Raw genomic sequence first — 18382 nt, 5'->3', positions numbered from 1 at the left:
AGAGTACAACGTAACATGTATGGCTTGATCAATCAGGCTAGTTAATGTAGCACCTTAAATACAGTATAGTTGTGTTGAGAACATTTAAGATCTTTTCAGCTATCTTGAAGTATACATTATGACTGTGAATTTATTCTTCCTAACTGAAGCTGTACCCATCCGCTGTCTTTCCTTTCCCGTGTCCCCAAGCCTCTGGAAATTGCAGTTCAACTGCTCTAAATCCACATGTGATTTGGAATTTGTCTCTCTGTGCCTTAAAAAGAATAAAATATCTCCATTTGTGCATTAATAGGCTCTTAGGCTGTTTCCACATCTTGGTTATTGTAAATGATACTGCAGCAAACATGAGATTTTATTATATAGGTTTTATCTGTTTGAATTTTACTATAGTTATGAGCATGACTGTGAGAAAATATGGACACACTTGGCTCCTCTTCTGAATTAGCAATAAAATTACCAACATATGGAAGAAGCTCAGGAGTGAAAAGACCTTCTAAGTCTCAATTTCCTTTTGGAAGAAAATGACATCAATAATGAAAATTGCAAAAACAAGAGGATAAAATAAATAATATTCAATGGCTACCTATCCTTTGTTATATATTTTTTGGTCCTCATAACCACCTCTGAGGTTTCAGTTACTCAATCAAATGATACATTCTCCCTATAAATACTGAGGGCTGCCAGGAAGTTTGTCCTTGGACTGAGTTTCCATAAATTTAAAGAATAAAAGTACAAAAGGTTGTTTACTAATTTTACTTTCAGGAATTAAGACTATACATTTCTTTCAAAGTTTCCTCTTCACAGTGAAGATAAGAAATTTCTGAAGTCTGCCTTTGGAATATTTGTAGATTCACTTTGACTAAGCAACATTTTTAGTTGGGAGAAATGTTTCTTTCTTTTGCTCATATTCCTTGAGGAGCAAATGGGTGTTGATTGTCCAGATACAGGTGTTCTGAAAAGAGAAAGTAAAAATCACTCCTTAAGTTATACTAACATGAAAAAATACTCCTCCTGCTTAGATAGTACTACTCCTACTACCAGAATTTTATGCTTATATATAGTAGCTATCCTCAATAGCCTGCCATTTAAAAGAAATGTCAGAGCATCTGGCTATGGACAACATAGCCTCAAGGATAGTGGGAGGTTCTGGAGGCTTCTATCACACCTGAAAGGTAAGCCTAGAGGTAAAAGGTTAGCAGGCCTGTGTTCTCCTTGAGACTGACATTAAGATTCCTACCCTTTCTATGCAAAAACATCAAGAATGTATTTCTTGGGGCTGGGGATATAGCCTAGTGGCAAGAGTGCCTGCCTCGGATACACGAGGCCCTAGGTTCGATTCCCCAGCACCACATATACAGAAAACGGCCAGAAGCGGCGCTGTGGCTCAAGTGGCAGAGTGCTAGCCTTGAGCGGGAAGAAGCCAGGGACAGTGCTCAGGCCCTGAGTCCAAGGCCCAGGACTGGCAAAAAAAAGCCAGAAGTGGAAGTGTAGCTCAAATGGCTGAGGACTAGCCTTGAGCGGGAAAGTCCAAGGAGAGTGTATAAGCCCTGAGTCAAGCCCCAGTACTTGCACAAAAATAAAACTGTCCTCTTAAAAAAAAAAAAAAAAAAAGAATGTATTTCTTCTCCAAATCAAAGATATCAACCTGCACCTGCACCTGCCATTACAATGGCAGCTCCACAGGGCAGACACCATACTGCTCCTTGTCCATCCTACTGACTTCTGACAGTGCCAGGCATACAGGAGGGGCTAGAAATGCCTACTGAATAAATGACTCCCATCTGTTGTGAGTGCATTTCATTCCCTCTAAAGTGTTCTCTCCACTTTCTAACTCCCTGTCAGGGTGACAAAATGCAATGTCTTATCTATTTCACATATATCTGACAAGCATTCACCCCTTGATATCTAATCCTTGAGATTGGTTTCAGGAACTACCCCACAGATACCAAAATCCAGGAATTCTCAAGTCCCTTACATAAGTGTTTGCATATAACCTGTGCACTCCCTCTTACAAAGTCCTCTCTAAAGTATGTACAATATCTAATGCATGTAAAATAATATAAATGCTACATAAATAAATGTTCTACTTTATTGTTTAGAGAACATGGATTTTACAAAGTCCACACCACTTCAGTAGGGATGCAATGTTATTTTCCTGAATATTTCTGATTCATGACTGGCTGAATCTGCAGATTCAAATTATGCTTTTATATATATTTACCCTATAAAGTAAAAACTTCTGTATCGTGAGCCAGGTGCTGGTGGCTCACACCTGTCATCCTAGCTACTCAGGAGGGTGAGCTGTGAGGATCCCATTTGAAGCCAGCTGGGGTAATGAAGTCCCCATGAGACTTTTATCCCCAATTAACCACTCAAAAAACAGGAAGTAGAGCTGTGGCTTTAGGTGGCAGAGCACTAGCATTGGGCAAAAAGAGCTCAGGGACAGCTCCCAGGCCCTGAGTTCAAGCCCCATGACCGACAGAATAAGTTACTGAATTCTTATCCCAAATACCAAAATAATTAAGAACGTAGAAAATTTTAACTATTTCAAACCTGATACAGCAATTCAATTCAATAAGTAGAGATAATCTAGTCCTTGCTGGGTTTTGTTCAAGAGATGACCAGACTCAGTTTCTTTTATAAACATCCAACATTCCTATCATTGTTTTTATGGAATGAACTTCCTGACTGTCAAGTGATGGAAGAACTCAGGATTACTAAAAAAATATGTGCCCAGCCATATGATTAACCTGGTGGTATTGGACAAATCTCTATTCAGCTAAAATTTCTGCAGGAAGCTCTGGCAGAGACACATAGAAGCAGTTCGGTGCGAGAAAGCTGCTGTGAGTAGTTCAGTTTTGTGGGTACATTGGGTGAGCTGAGGTAAAGTAATACAAGTTGGTGTTAGATATGGCCTGGAAAGCTAGAGTATTTGATCCATCCGTATTTAATCCATATCCTACAGAGTTAGACAGTAAAAGCTGCTAATCAGAGCTATGCTTTAGTAAGATCACCAGAGACCATGAAACTAGAAGTTGAAAGACCAACGAGAAAGCAACAGCAGTAGTCCTGACAGTAGGTGAATAAGGTTCCGAACCTGGACAGCAAGAGTAGACAAGAAAGGAGAATAGATGCGAGGAAATGACTGAATAGATGGAAAGAGAATGAAACAGAAACGGGGACAAGGTGGCAATAACTGGTCAGCTGTGCCTGCCATTTCATGGCATGTTAGTTCAACCCAGTAAGGAACTCAGGAGAACAGACAGGTTTGAATGATTACTTTGTAGGCAGCTGGGAATATGCCCAGGGGAAGACTGAAACAGCAATGTACCTGTAAGTCATAATGCACTGAGATGAGAAGTGGAGATATGGGAGTGTGTGGTATCAGAGAAGAAAGTGTAATGGTAAAAAAAAAAAAAAAAAGGAGACAAAGGCCAGAAATGCATAGAATATTTAGGAACACTTACTTAAAAGAGGAAATTAAAAGAAATACTTGAGTCAATAATGGCTATTTTTTAAAGTGACAAATGAAAATACCTGAAAATCAATGCTGGGCTCTTGCTTTCACAACCAGCTACACCATGATTTTGATTTGCAGAACGTGGAGTCTTCTCTGGCCCCATTGGGCTGACTTTACTGACGGGACTGGCAGGATTGCTTTTCAAGGCTGACAAAAAGCCTCTACTTTTACCAGGGTGCTTAACTGTTCTGTTGCATGTTTTGCAAGTAATCAACTAAAAAAGAAATAGCAATCCAGTGAGTTCTAAGTATTTTTAGAAAATACAATGTGCTCTATTTACTCAACATAAAACTCTGGGGGGATCAGGATGAAACCACGAAGATAGTTGTTAACAGCTGGGTATGCTTTTTTAACAGCATTTGCAGGTAAACTGTAAACGTTTTCTTAATGCAATATGGAGATCACTGCAAATTTAAGTAGTCCCATCAAATCCTAAATGAATCCATAGATAATGGTAAATTTATAAAAGCCAACCAATATAGAACATTCACATGCCCCTTCATTTCCATCCATAGAACTTTCACTTTTTGATTCATTTTTAAGAAATGGTCAATTTTCAAATTAGGCCATAGCACAAGTGGAGAACACTACTAACATGCATGAAGCCCTGGGTTCAACTCACAATATAGAAAAAAAGACAAGAAAGAAATGATCCAATTTTTAGCTAACTGCTTGTCTTCCATGTATCACATTAAGCCCACAGAGTCTAGCCCATTAATTCACATAACTGGTTTGGTTTGGGTAAGGTGTTCATGGGAGATCTGTGTCTGGAAATGTGGTTCAAGTAGTGGATTGCCTGTCTAGTAACTAGCACATGGCTGAGGTGTTTTTTGTTTTTCTTGCTCTTCTCAGAACTACAAGAAAGCAAAGCAATGAAAGCCCTGCATATTGCATGTATCAAGGGCGTATACTGCTTTATAATTTTTAGAAAGAGACTGTATATATAAGTTCAAATAAATGAGCAAAAGAATTACCCTTAGCACCATAGTACAACTATGTGAAGAACAGGATCACTGACTTGGAAATAATTCAGTGGTAACGACATTGTGGTTAGGTCATACTGGCTAGCTCAAGACATCCTCAAATTTGTGGAAATAATGCTTCTCAAGAGTTTTTAATGGGGGGCTGGGAATATGGCCTAGTGGCAAGAGTGCTTGCCTCTTATATATGAAGCCCTAGGTTTGATTCCTCAGCACCACATATATAGAAAAGACCAGAAGTGGTGCTGTGGCTCAAGTGGCAGAGTGCTAGCCTTGAGCAAAAAAGCCAGGGACAGTGCTCAAGCCCTGAGTCCAAGCCCCAGGACTGGCCAAAAAAAAAAAAAGAAAAAAAAAAGTAATGTTTCATTTAGGCAATTATGGAAAATAAAAACAAGCTGTACTGTTAATGAAGTACTAATCAGCAGAAAAAGTTTTTAGGTATTTTGATAATGTACATGTACTACTATAACAGATGGCTGTAATCCTACTCAGAAGGCTGAGATCTGATGATCATGGTTTGAAGCAAGCCCAGCAGAGACTCTTATCTCCAATTAAACACAGAAAAAGCTGAAAGAGGTGCTGTGGCTCAAACACAGCCTTGAACCCTAGCCCTCAGCAAAAGGAGCTCAGGGACAGTACCCAGGCCCAGAGTTCAAACCCCTGAACCGGCAAAAAAATAAATAGAATCCGAGTTGCAGTCAGGTTTGATTTTGTAAAAGAAATCTGTTTTTTTTTTTTTTTTTTTTGTTGTTGTTGCTATTGCTGGTCTTAAGGCTTTAACTCAGTGCTGGATGCTGTCCCTGGGCTTTTGTGCTCAAGGACAATGCTCTGCCACTTGAGCCACATCCACTTTTTGGTAGTTTATTGGAGGTAAGAGATTGGCTTCAGTGATCCTCAGATCTATCCCAAGTTGCTAGGATTACAGTTAGGAGCCTCTGGTGCCAAACCAGAAATTGTCTGTCTCTGTCTGTCCATCCGTCTGTCCATCGTCCGTCCATCATCCATCCATCCACCCATCATCCATCCATCTATCCTGAAACTACAGAACTGAAAACTTACCAATACACTTTTGGAATTCTTGTACTTCTTCACAATTTTTGCTTCTTTGAAACTGAGTGCATAATTTCTTGCTTGTTGATTAAGAAGTTTCTGTATTTTGGGTGTCAATTTGGCCTTGGGTTTGAGGCGCACTCGAGCATTATCCAAAACCAACAACTGGAAACAGTATGGACATGTTCCTTCAAAGGTGCTATTATCTAAAATTATACAAATGGAACCAACAATTCAGCAAATCAGAATATTGTTACAGACAACATAATGGCACAGTATGAAAAATAATATTGGTAATACAAGCAGATATGGATTCTCTTTAGCAAGCTCAAAATATGAAATCCATTCATTCCTGTTAGCAACAGATAAGACAGTTCTCCAACCCCTAGCAACCTAACTCATTACTTGTTATTAAGTGAAAACAGGCTATTGCCTTTAACCAATTTTACTAACATATTTACCTTTAAAAAATGCACTGGGATTTTCCTTTTCTTTTTAAACAATTGGCACAACAAACACTGCTAGGCACTGTGCTAAGCTCTACAGATACAATGGGCTCTGCAAAAGCATGAAAAATGTTTGTAATATAGTTCCACCAACTATACCTTTCATTCATACTTATTATGTGAATGTTCAGTCTGACAGTGTTCAGGGTGTTGGAGATATATCAGTGAAGAAAACAGTATGGAAGGCAGGGTATAATGCCAAATGCTAAGTGCTAGGATGAGAAAGTAAAATAGGCCAGGGAAACAGGATATAATGGTGGAACTATTGTAGTTTTCAGTATGGTGGCTAGGAAAGGTTACATTGGGTGACATTTGTAGGAGAAATCAAAGCAGGTATGTTGACGCAAGAGTTCCAAGCAGAGACACAGATTAGAAGAGACCAGGTAGAGTTGAAGTTAAGCAAACTATTGAGAGTAGATCTGAAATTTATTTGAACTCATGATGTAGGGCAGCATTCTCATTTTCAAGAATCTACACTTGCACCATGACTGGGAAAGCCATTTATGGCAGAGAAAAGACATGAGCTAGCCTTTTTTGTTTTTTTGTTAGTATTGGGGTTTGAACTCAGGGCCCAGGCATTATCTCTTCCTAAGTTTTTTCGCTTAAGGCTGGCATTCTCCCACATAAGCCACAGCTCATACACTGCTCTAGCTTTTTTTTTTTTTTAAATCAGGCCTTCTCTGGCTGCTGGCTTGAGACCAGACTGTAGGAATGCCTGAAAGCTATTGGCAGTAATTCAGGTGAAAGTGGGTGAAGTGCAAGGCTCCGGATGGATGCAGTTGTAAATATTTTCAATCCAACATGGTTTGCTGGCATTCTAGCTTAGGGGTAGGAGAGGGGTGGTTTGTTAGGGAGTCGAGATGGGCCCCAAGGTGTTTGGGCTGCATTACTGCAAGGATGGAGGTTACCATTTTCTGAAAGAAGAACTGGAGGAGTTTGTTGGGATAACACTTAATTTTGGACAAAGTTTGAAATGACTATTGGGTTAGTCAAAAGCAGCAGTCAGGAGTTTGAATGTGAGTGTTAAGTCTAGGCTGGCATTTGAGAAGCCTTCGTACACAGTATATGTCCTGAGTGATGAAAAAATTGCCAGTAAGAAAGTGAGTGTAATTAGGAAAAATGTCCCAGGGCTGATCTGGAAATGAGAAACCGCAAAACCCATGGAGAAGTACCAGCTCAAAATATGAAGGTGCGATCACGATCTAGAAGCCAAGTGAAAACTAGGGGACTGACCAGTGAATCAAATACAAAATGATTCACTTCACTTAGTATAACTTTTTCCAAGTCCTTCCATTTCCTTATAAATGGTGCAATGTCATTCTTTCTGATAGAGGCATAAAATTCCATTGTGTATACGTACCACATTTTCCTGATCCACTCATCTACTGAGGGGCATCTGGGTTGGTTCCAGATTCTAGCTATGACAAATTGTGCTGCGATGAACATTGTTGTGCTGGTGGCTTTAGTGTGATTATGTTTGTGGTCTTTTGGATAGATACCCAAAAGTGGGGCTGCTGGGTCATAGGGGAGTTCTATATTTAGCCTTCTGAGGAATCTCCATACTGCGCCAGAATGGCTGAACCAGCTTACATTCCCACCAACAATGAAGTAGGGTTCCCTTTTGGCCACATCCCCTCCAACAGTTGTTATTGTTAGTTTTCTTGATATAGGACATTCTTACTGGGGTGAGATGGAATGTCAGTGTTTTGATTTGCATTTCTTTTATGGCCAGTGATGTAGAGCACTTTTTCATATGCCTCTTGGCCATTCTCATTTCCTCATCAGAGAAGTCTCTTTTTAAGTCTCTAGCCCACTTGATGAGGGGGCTATTGACTAAGTGAAGTGAGCCAGACCCAAAGAAACATGGACTCAATGGTCTCCCTTATAGGGAATAATTAGCACAGGTTTAGGCAAGTCACAGCAGAGGATCACAGGAGCCCAATAGCTATACCCTTATGAACACATAAGATAATGCTAAGTGAAATGAACTCCATGTTATGGAAACGATTGTTATATCACAGTTGTAAATACTTTCAATGTACCATATGTAACTGTAACTCTATTATTGATGATATTCCTGTATCACCTTCCTGTGGTTGTACCTACACTATCTTTGTATCTTATCTGAATATATTGGAAACCAGGTATACTGGTATTAGAACCAGGAAATTGGAAGGGAACACTAAAATCGAGAGACACAGGGTAAAAAAAGACAAACAACTACAAAAGCAATACTTACAGTTTGGTGAAAATGAACTGAATAACTCAACAATGCCTGGGGCGGGAGGGGAAAGGGGAAGAGGGAGGGGGAATGAGGGAGGAGGTAACAAAAAGTACAAGAAATGTATCCAATGCCTAATGTATGAAACTGTAGCCTCTCTGTAATTCAGTTTGATAGTAAAATATATATATATATATAAACAAATACAAAATGAGCCAAGTGAAGATGTAATGCAGTATTTGATTTTTTCCATAAACGTGAGAAACCGAGAGCTGTGTTATTATTACTGTTATTTTCGGTAGGTCGATCCACCGTCTCTCTCGGATCACTGCGAGCGCGGGCAGAACAGAGGCGAGTGCGGCAGCAGAGCGGGACGACGCGCGGGGGACTTACCGTGAGAGGAACTGTAGGCCCAGCTGTAAGAGAAGACCGACTCGTGAGGATCCAAGGACCCTCCTCGCCGCCCCCCGCCCGTCTCCCCTCGGCCCTGTCTTACAGGAGGTAGCGGGCCTGGCCCGGGCAGCTCTCGCGTAGACCCCACGCCGCCGCCTCCAGGTAGTGCTTCTGCCTCATTGTCCGAGCCGCTGCCTCCCAACTTCTGTGACAAGGGATGCCGGAAGTCGGCTTCCGGGAGACTCAGGACGTCAGCTTCTCGCCAATCTCTGCTTCGCCAATGTGGTCCTCGAATCACCAGTCCCTCCGGAAACACGCACGCCCTGCTAATGGGTTCCGGTGGTCTGCGCGCCACTGGTGCGCAGGCGTGCGCAGCCGCAAAGTAACCTTTTTGCTTCTAGTAATCTTAGGTCTTCGGCTCCATTCTTAAACTTCCCGCCAATCAGCCAGCCACTTTTCCTTTTTTCCCTCCATCTCCGTCCCTCTTCTTCTCCCTCTCCTTCTTCCTTCTCTCCTTTTCTTTCCTTTCTTCCTTCTTTCCCTATCATCTCCAGGGTCCCCATAGCCTGGAACTTATCACATTGCCCAATCTGCCCTTGAACTCTTTTATCTTCCTGTTTCGGCCTCTTGAGTGCAGGGATTACAGGCATGTTCCACTTAGGCCAAAAAAAAAAAAAAAAAAGTAAAACCATAGTTGCATCTGTTCAGAAAGAAGAAGATGCACACATTTCTTTGCCTCCCAGCACACTTCCCTTTAGCTTTTCTCTTTCTTGAGCAGTATTAGGGTTGCTGAGACTGCCACGTGGTTCAGGCAGAAAAGAGCTTATTGGGAAAGCCAAATTGCTAGGCCGCACTCTAGTACAGGGTGAGAGAGATTATGTAGGGAAGGGAGAGAAGGAGGTGTGACCTACTGTATGAGGGAGTGATCTCAGAGCCTGAGAGGCCTCCCACTGCCCCGAGGTGCGCGGTGACGAGTCACCTGGGTTACTGGGGTTGGGCATCAGATTCCAGGAAGGGCCACATACAGTCTTGCCCAGAGAGAGAACCAAGGGGAAGGGGTCTATGTGCACTTTCAGAAGGAGATAAAACAGAGAAAGGGGCTATGTATGCTTTCACATGGAGAGAAAACCATTTTCCCCAGGCAGACATAACAAACACCATAGTCCTGTGTCCAGATGCCTGCTCCACAGCTCTTCTTGAATTGCACCTTGTCTTTTCAGTCTCAATGTGACCCACCTCCAGCTTTCTTCCATTTGGGCTTTCTTCTTCTGTCTTAACACTCCCATGCATCACTGCTGATACCTCATTCCACTACTTGCATCTGGTCTGCCTTTCCACCAGCAGCAAACCAGACCTCACTTGCTTCCGTGCACCAACATATCCACTCTCTTCTCTTGCCTGTGTCCTTAACATGGCGTCCCACACTCTTTTCTTGTGTTCTCTCTTACTCTTGCAGTCCATTCTTAGTTGTTTTTTTTTTTAAGTTGTCTTCTTATTTTTTTCTCCTGGTCCTGGGGCTTGAATTCAGATGCTGTCCCTGAGCTTCTTTTGCTCAAAGCTAGTGCTCTATCAGTTGAGCCACAGCTCCATTTCTGGCTTTTTCTGTGATTAATTGGAGATAAGAGTCTTGTGGATTTTCCTGCCGGGCCTGGCTTCAAACCATGATCCTCAGATCTCAGCTTCCTGAATAGCTAGGATTACAGGTATAAGCCATTGGCACCTGGCCCAAGAGTTGTCTTCTTAAAAGGGTACAGTAAATCTTTTTGTGGACATAGAATGTCCTGGCCCAAAGCCTTCTCAATTTCTCCATTGCTCTTAGAACATCAGCTCTATTATTCAAAGGCCTTTCTGGACTTGTGGCTGCTCCCCCTCAAACGCCTCCCAGTCTCACCTGCTCAACTTCCCTTGTCCACTTGTCCAATGTCTTGCTACATGGCCTCCTTGTCTCTCAAACAGTTCTCAGACTTACCCTAAAGGCCTATATTGTTCTGTGTTTTCTCACCAGAGCCTTCCTTGCCTACCAAAATGAAGAATTCCTCCCCACTCACACCTACTAAATCATTCTCTGCTCATCACTGGCTTTTATTGGTGTCATATGTTAGACTAAATTTGACCTGATGTTGTCTTTGTGCTTGAGTCCTTATGTAATGAACTGTAACTAAATTAGTGTGCTAAGAGCTTAACCTAAGCCTTTGATAACAAATAGTTGAATGTTAGCCAATTATGGAGGCTGAGCCACAGCCAATCACAGATGCCAGATGATCAGGCCAAGTTCAAGTAAGGCAAACTCAGAGCTGTAAATGATGGAGCTGCCTCTGTACTCCACTTCCATTTTCTGCACACAAATACTATCGGCCCACATTGCACTCTGAAATCTGTTGTTTTTGAGGGTTGCTTGATTCAGGAATCATTCTTTGGTGAATTAAACTTCGCTACATTTAATTTGTCTAAAGTTTCTTTTGACACATAGTAGCCTTAGAATCCAGAATCATCTTATTCATTGTTTACCTGTACTCATCCCAAATGAAACAATGGCAGTAGGATTTGGTGTGTCCTCTTTGCCATGGTTCCATCATCTGGCAGAGGAGAGGATGCTCAGGATTTGCTAAATGCATGAGTTCTTACCATGGCCCCTTGGGGGCAGCACTTTTCTCGAGGTCATACAGCTAGTATGAGACTTGACCTCGCTGGCTCTGGCTCCAAAGTTCCTATCTTTCATGTTGGTCTACTCCCTGCCCGATTTGCCCATTTTAAACCTCCCCAGCACATCACAGATCCCTAAGAGAAGGATACATTTCTGAGCCAAGGTCTCTGTAGTGATGTTAATTTTCTCTGCATCATATTCTCTCATATAAAGCTATCAGTAAGGGAGCTTCTCACTTTGTAATGTCAATCTTTCCAATTATGTCTTTCTCCAGAAACCTTGAACTTTATTTCCCATCAAGGAATTATTTTTTCCAATTCACAAAGAAGGCAGGAAGTCAGGCACTGGTGGCTCATGCCTGTAATCCTAGCTATTCAGGAGGCTGAGGTCTGAGGATCGCAGTTCAAAGCCCAGGCAGTCCATGAGACTCTCCCCTTAACCACCAGAAAACAGGAAGTGATGCTGTGGCTCAAGTGGTAGAGCACTAACTTTGATCTGAAGAGCTCAGGGACAGTGCTCAGGCCCAGAGTTCAAGTCATGACTGGCAAAAAATGTAGGCAGAATGAATTCAAAGATAAGCTGGCACTGTTACTAAATGGTGTTGTCACCTTGAAGAAACTTTACTTAGCTTGACTATACAATTATAACTAGATGTGGTTCTAGATAATTCTAAGGCTCATTTATGGGCTCACCACACACATGGGAGTCAGAGTACAAAATGAATGGGAGATACTAATCCATAATAGCCCCCTAAAGCCCAGGGAGTCCCTGGGTGACCCAGGAACCAGGGATGTCCCCTAAACATACTCTATCCTCTGTGCCTAATACCAGCAGCCAGGACCACTCTAGTATTCTCAAAATATAAGATAGAATTATTAAGAATTGTTGTGATAAACTGGTAGTTTTTGATTCATTTTGATTTAAAAGCAAGCTCCAGTGTTCTCAAAATGTGAGTCAGAATGATTAAGAATCATTGTGATAAATTGGTGGTTTCTGACTCATTTTGATTTCAAAGCAACTTATACCACAGGTTCTCTTTGGAAGAAGGGAGAATTAAATGTAAGCTCAAGTAATGAACGTGAGCATGCCAACCAAAACACTTGAGAATCACTACAGCAAGTACTGATGAGAAAGGTCTGCAGAAAAATAGGAGGGGGGGGGAAAGTTCATCAAGGTATCAAAGACTTTCATACTGTATAGTTGAATTGTCTTGCCATAACATGGATCAAATCTATCTGAGGTTGAACAACCCAGAGTCTTGCACTTGCTATGCCAGCACTCTACTACTTGAGCCATGTCCCCACCCCTTTTGTTTTTGAGGCAAAGTCTCATGTTAATTTGGAGGGGGGGGCTAGTCTTGAATTTCCTGTTTCTGCTTGAGTAACATGGATTACAGACATGTACTAACCATGTCCAGTAATTCTTTCCTTCTTCTTTCTCTCCATGGGGGTCTCATTATGTACTCAAGGTTGGCCTAAACTCTCCATCTTCCTGCCTCAATCTCATTCTTCCAAGTGCTTGGATTCAAAGGCCTGCACCAAACATGGCCAGCTAGTTGTAATGTCAGTTCTTCACAACACTGACTAACTTAGTCTAAGCTGCTCAAAGAGTACATCGCTTTCAGGCTCAAGTCCAGGGCCCAGAACAAGCCTTGTCAAGAAGGGTTTGATGGACACTGGGGAGGGACAGTGGGAAGTGCTCACCATCATATGCAGAGCCAGGGATATGGACAGCCATGCTCTGCCAACACAGTCTAAGGAGAGGAGGTTGGTGGCCCAGAAAGTGCCAGAATTGATAACTGTGCCATACAGAGTCAACCTATGGTTGGCTGCATGTTTTGGCTCTTGGATGGTTTTGTGTGTGTGTGTGTGTGTGTGTGTGTGTGTGTGTACACACATGCATGTACACATATACATGTAGTATACACTGATGGATCATGAATTGCTTGTAGTCAGTATTTTATTTTCAGTTTCATTCATTGTGTCCTTTTAAATTATTTTTTATTTTTTATTTTTTGGCTAGTCCTGGGCCTTGGACTCAGGGCCTGAGCACTGTCCCTGGCTTCTTCCCGCTCAAGGCTAGCACTCTGCCACTTGAGCCACAGTGCCGCTTCTGGCCGTTTTCTGTATATGTGGTGCTGGGGAATCGAACCTAGGGCCTCATGTATCCGAGGCAGGCACTCTTGCCACTAGGCTATATCCCCAGCCCCATTGTGTCCTTTTAAATTATCTTTTTATCATCGAAAATTTCAGGAATGCAAAAGTAATAAGAACAAAACCATCACCTAGTCTCTTATTGTCTCTCTGTCTCTGTGTCTCTGTCTGTCTCTCTGTCTCTCTCTCTCTCTCTCTCTCTCTCTCTCTCTCTCTCTCACTCTTTTGTTCTGTTGTAGGGCTTGAACTCAGGGTCTGAGTGCTGTCCCTGAACTCTTTAGCTCAAGGCTAGTGCTGTATCACTTTGAGCCACAGCTCCTCTTCTGGTTGGTGATTAATTGGAGATAAGAGCCTCATGGACTTTCTTTCCTGCCTGGGCTGGCTTTGACCCTCTATCCTCAGATCTCAGCCTCCTGAGTAGCCAGGGTTATGAGCCACTAGCACCCAGCACCTACTTTCTATAAGCATCAGTAACTGGCCAACCTTATTTCATCTGTTCCATGATCCACTTCTCTTCCTGCTGCTGCCTCATTCCTTGGCTGGGTTATTTTGAAGCAAACGTTTATAGGGTTTTTAGGAGGAAAATCTGATTTGTAGAGCCAAACCAGAAAGCTACTTGGGGGGAAAAACTCTCAGCTATAATAAAGGGTCTCTAATTTCAAATGTCTTTGATCATCCCACCCTCTAAGTCATACCCTCATTATCCCTTGCCTCATAGAAAACCGAGTTTCTGGCATGTGTGTATCAGGACGGGGCAGCAAACTGCAAGAGATGGCCTCCAGTGAACAGTCTAAGTCCGTGGGGCTGTAATGGAAATGTAGACTGAGCAGGGTCACCAGGCTCTGGCTTTGTTGATTTGCCTGCTCTGACATCCTGAGCATGCGCCTTTAATTTTATGATTGCCAGGTAGCTGCAGCAGCTTGGGACCCAGTGCTTTTCTTCAGGAAGAAAGAAGGAAAGAAGAAGCCAGTTCTGAACTCATGGCTACCCCTAGCCACTGCTCAGCCCCAGTGCTAAGTAGAGAATGGACTTGGGTATCCTGTTTACTGAGATTGCACAGAAGTGGGTGCCCTTAGTGTTCAGCCCTTCCCTGGTCATCCTCCCCTCCCTCCTGAACTTAGTGTGTGTATGTGGGGGGCAGGGTTCTCTCTGCCACAGCTGCTCCTGACCTGTTCATATAACCTCAAATTCCTCTCCTGGCTGTCTGAGTTGTCTTCATCCTTTCTCTTGGCAGGTTCCTTGTCAGCTTAGTAATAATCACACACACACACACACACACACACACACACACACACACACACACGCATGCACCATCTACTTTTGCCCCCTTTTCTTTTTGGGGGGAGGGTGGTGCTGGAGTTTGAACTCAGGGCCTCATGCTTGCTAGGTTGGTGCTCTGCCAATGGAGACACACCTCCAGACCATTTTTTTTGGCTGGCTGTATTTGAGTTAGGTTCTTGGAAACTTTTCTGTCTGGTCTGGCCTTGAACCAAGCTTCTTCCATTTAGTCTCCTGAGTAGGAGACTGGGATTACAGGTGTGAGCTGTTTGCCCAGCCCACAGTCCAGCTTCTTAAGCCACCAGTTCATTTTCCTTTCCTATTCATGCCACGTGCACACAGTGCAGTGTTGTTTCTGGTCCCATCACTGGTCTGTGCCTGTGTTACGGCACGAAATCAATCTTCTCATTGTCATTACTGCAGATGCTCCGCTAGGGCTGGAAATATGGCCTAGTGGTAAAGTGCTCACCTCATATATATGAAGCCCTAGGTTCGATTCCTCAGCACTACATATATAGAAAAAAGCCAGAAGTGGTGCTGTGGCTCAAGTGGTAGAGTGCTCGCCTTTAGCAAAAAGAAGCCAGGGACAGTGCTCAGGCCCTGGATTCAAGCCCCAGGACTGGCAAAAATCAAAACAAACAAAACAGATGCTCCTCTACTACAGGATTCTGTCCTGAAAATAAATGTCTGCGTACTTTCCTGTCTGTTTTGGTTTGTTCTATTTTTCTTTCCCTTTTCTTCTTCTGGCCTTGTGGGTTCTAACTGTCATGCCTGAAGTATGATTTTAAATTTCTTAAGCGTACCACATGGGCCAGATGACACAAGCTAAACATGAATCCAAGGTCATGAGAACCATGTTGGTGCCTCCTCTGTTTGAGCTCTTCCAGCACAAAAGCTCCAACAGGGCAGAAGGGGGTGGGGGCTTGATTGCTTTTCTAGACTAACCTCCCCTTCTGTAAAGTAGGACAGAATGCTGTTTTGTTTTGTTTTTCAAAATAAGATCATGTTTTGGAAAATCCACTACATACAGAAGGTGTATAATTATTGTTGGCAATTATTGTTGGAGCTGTCCTCCAGTTTCCTTCATTTTATAGAGCCCAGAATAAATTGAGAGAAGTAAGCCAGTGGTGAGATGATAAGAGCCTGTATTAAAGTGGTACAGTATTTTATGACTTACTCTATCATCATTTTAAAATGAGTTGCTTTAAACCTGTGAGCTTATCATGGCACTCTAAAAGCTACCTTATTGCCATCGAGAGATATCCATTATTTTGGAAACTGGTAAATGAGGAAAAAGAATGAACCACTTATTCTGTGCTTCTTACATTGTATATGGGACATTTGCACAGTCATTGAGGGAACATGTGTTTGTACAGAAACATTCCAGCTAATCAATGAAGAAGGAATCATGGAATTAGAGTAACCCCATTTGGCAACCTTGAATGCAGGACTGGGCTCTGAGTATCAACAGCTGCTAACAGCACAAAATGAGGCAAGAAGGCACACATGTAGCTCCTGATAGAAGAACAGTTCAAAATCTGGGAGTAGTTTTGCCAATAAAAATCAAACCAAAGTGTGACCAAGTTTCTGGGTTCAGAGCCTGTCTTCTACCAAACAACAGAAAATACAGAGGATGGAGAAACCTACTAAGTCATACCACAGAGATCTAGCTGAGGAAAAATCCAGATTGTATGAACTGCTACCCTAAAACAAACTGCTTTCCTTCAGCTAATATACTGTAAAGGAAAAGGGAGTGACGATGTATAATTTAATAAAAAGAGGATTTAAAAGACGAGTTACCACTTGCAGTGTATGGACCTTAGTTTTTTATTTAAATGAAGTATAACCCTATTTATGATGTTTATGAGACAGTTGGATATTTTACAATATCCAGGAATTATTCTTAACTTTTTTGGTTATTATGGTATGGGGGTTACTTTGGGAAAATGTCTACATTAGAGATATAGAAGGAATGTTTGCAGTTGAAGTGGAAGATTTTTGGAGTTGCTGGAAATTATATTGGAAGGAAAGGATGTGTGAGAGAGTTAAAGTAAAATTAGATTGACCACAACATGATAATTGTTGGAAGTAACTTTGTTACATTTATTGTTTTGTTTTGTTTTTGCTGGGGGGTGGTGGATTTGAAGGGGGCAGTATTGACGTGTGACCTCAGGGCCTCCTGTTCTTAATTGGCTTTTTCAGCTCAAAACTGGTGTGCTCTGGGCTGGGGATATGGCCTAGTGCTTGCCTCATATACATGAAGCCCTGGGTTCAATTCCCCAGCACCACGTATACAGAAAATGGCCAGAAGTGGCAGAGTGCTAGCCTAGAGAAAAAAAAAAAAAAAAACAACAACCAAAAAACCAAAACCAAAACAAAACAAAAACTGGTGTGCTCTCATTTGGGACACATCTCTACATGTGGCTTATTTTGCTGGCTAATTGGAGATGAGAGTCTCAAGGATGTCTGTCTGGAGATGAGAGTCTCAGGATGTCTGTCTGCTCAGGCTAGTTTCAAACCATATTTCTCAGATCTTAGTTCCTGAGTGTTAGGTGTGCCTAAGTCTAACACTGAGTAGCTGAGATTGTAAGCATGAGTCACCAGTGTCCAAGTATACTTATTTATTTTTATTTAAAACCCTTTTTATTATGAACATTTCAAACATATACAAAATGAGCACAAATGTACAAAGACTGTCATATATCCATCATCCAGCTCATCTACCTTCAGCATCTTGACATTCTTGTTTCATCTATACCTCCCCACACATCCCATCCAATTGCTACAATTATACTTTTTGTTTTATGTTTTTTGTTTCAATTATATTTTATTTATTTATTTTTGTCAGTCGTGGGGCTTGAACTCTAGGACTGGGTGCTGTCCCTGAGCTCTTCAGCTCAAGGCTAGTGCTCTACCACTTTGAGCCACAGCTCTACTTCCGGTTTTCTGGTGGTTTATTGGAGATAAGTCTCATGGACTTTCCTGCCCAGGCTAGCTTTGAACCACATCAGCCTCCTAAGTAGCTAGGATTACAGGCATGAGCCACCAGTGCCTGGCCAATTGCTGCAATTATATTTTAAACATCTCCGCCTCCTTGTCTGATGGTTCCTGAGTTCAAATTCAGGATCCTGTGATTGCTAGGCAGGTACTGTACCGTTTGAGCCATGTGCTTGACACTTTTTGCTTTTGTTATTTTTTTTTTAAAGTTCTTGTTTCATGCTCAGGCTTCCCTGTATAGTTCTTCTCGTATTTACTCTTCCTGCCATAGCTGGACTAACAGGAGCCACCACCAAGTCCAACCTTTTTATTTGTTGAGATGGAGTCCGATTATTATTGTTGTTGTTGTTGTTGTTTGGCCAGGGCTCCACCTTCCCAATCGTAGCCTCTTTAGTAGCTGGAATTACAACTGAGAACCACCATTGCGTGGCTGGTTTAATCTCAGAGTGATTTCCATTTCTGTATCTGTCTTATTTTGATTAATCTCCAATGCCTTCAAATAACTTTAAGAAATGTTGTAATTTCCTTCTTAATATCTGCGGAATGATAGCATTAATAAATGCTGGTTCTTCACTATCCTCTTATACTATCTATTTGATGTTTGCAAATTTCCATAGGGAGAAATAAGAAATAAGAAGGG

The 18382-nt window shown here is 42.1% G+C and overlaps 1 protein-coding gene across 2 annotated transcripts; it reads right to left on the bottom strand.

Annotated features, from left to right (window-relative positions):
- Positions 1-784: 784 nt before the first annotated feature.
- On the bottom strand, positions 785-8921 carry C15H18orf21 (chromosome 15 C18orf21 homolog). 2 transcript variants are annotated; one of them, XM_048363053.1, is made up of 5 exons: positions 8774-8921; positions 8671-8693; positions 5560-5762; positions 3538-3734; positions 785-952 (listed from the first exon to the last, which is right to left on the bottom strand). In XM_048363053.1, exons 1-5 carry the CDS (start codon positions 8848-8850, stop codon positions 799-801), a joined length of 654 nt encoding a protein of 217 aa, XP_048219010.1. In that variant the 5' UTR covers positions 8851-8921; the 3' UTR covers positions 785-798. The 2 variants fall into 2 exon arrangements, with proteins under 2 accessions (XP_048219010.1, XP_048219011.1); XM_048363054.1 differs by having other exon boundaries at positions 5560-5756.
- Positions 8922-18382: the final 9461 nt, after the last annotated feature.

This window comes from Perognathus longimembris, chromosome 15 (assembly GCF_023159225.1).
Source record: "Perognathus longimembris pacificus isolate PPM17 chromosome 15, ASM2315922v1, whole genome shotgun sequence".
Lineage (NCBI taxonomy): Eukaryota > Metazoa > Chordata > Mammalia > Rodentia > Heteromyidae > Perognathus > Perognathus longimembris.
This window is presented reverse-complemented; position numbering and strand designations above follow the sequence as displayed.

Excerpts from the sequence above, each read along its gene's own strand:
- C15H18orf21 (XM_048363053.1), bottom strand. The coding sequence starts at position 8,850 with ATGAGGCAGAAGCACTACCTGGAGGCGGCGGCGTGGGGTCTACGCGAG. Across the intron at positions 3,735-5,559 it reads AGAATTCCAAAAGTGTATTG|TTGATTACTTGCAAAACATG; the intron begins GTAAGTTTTCAG and ends TTTCTTTTTTAG. Across the intron at positions 953-3,537 it reads AGCCCAGCATTGATTTTCAG|AACACCTGTATCTGGACAAT; the intron begins GTATTTTCATTT and ends TTCTCTTTTCAG.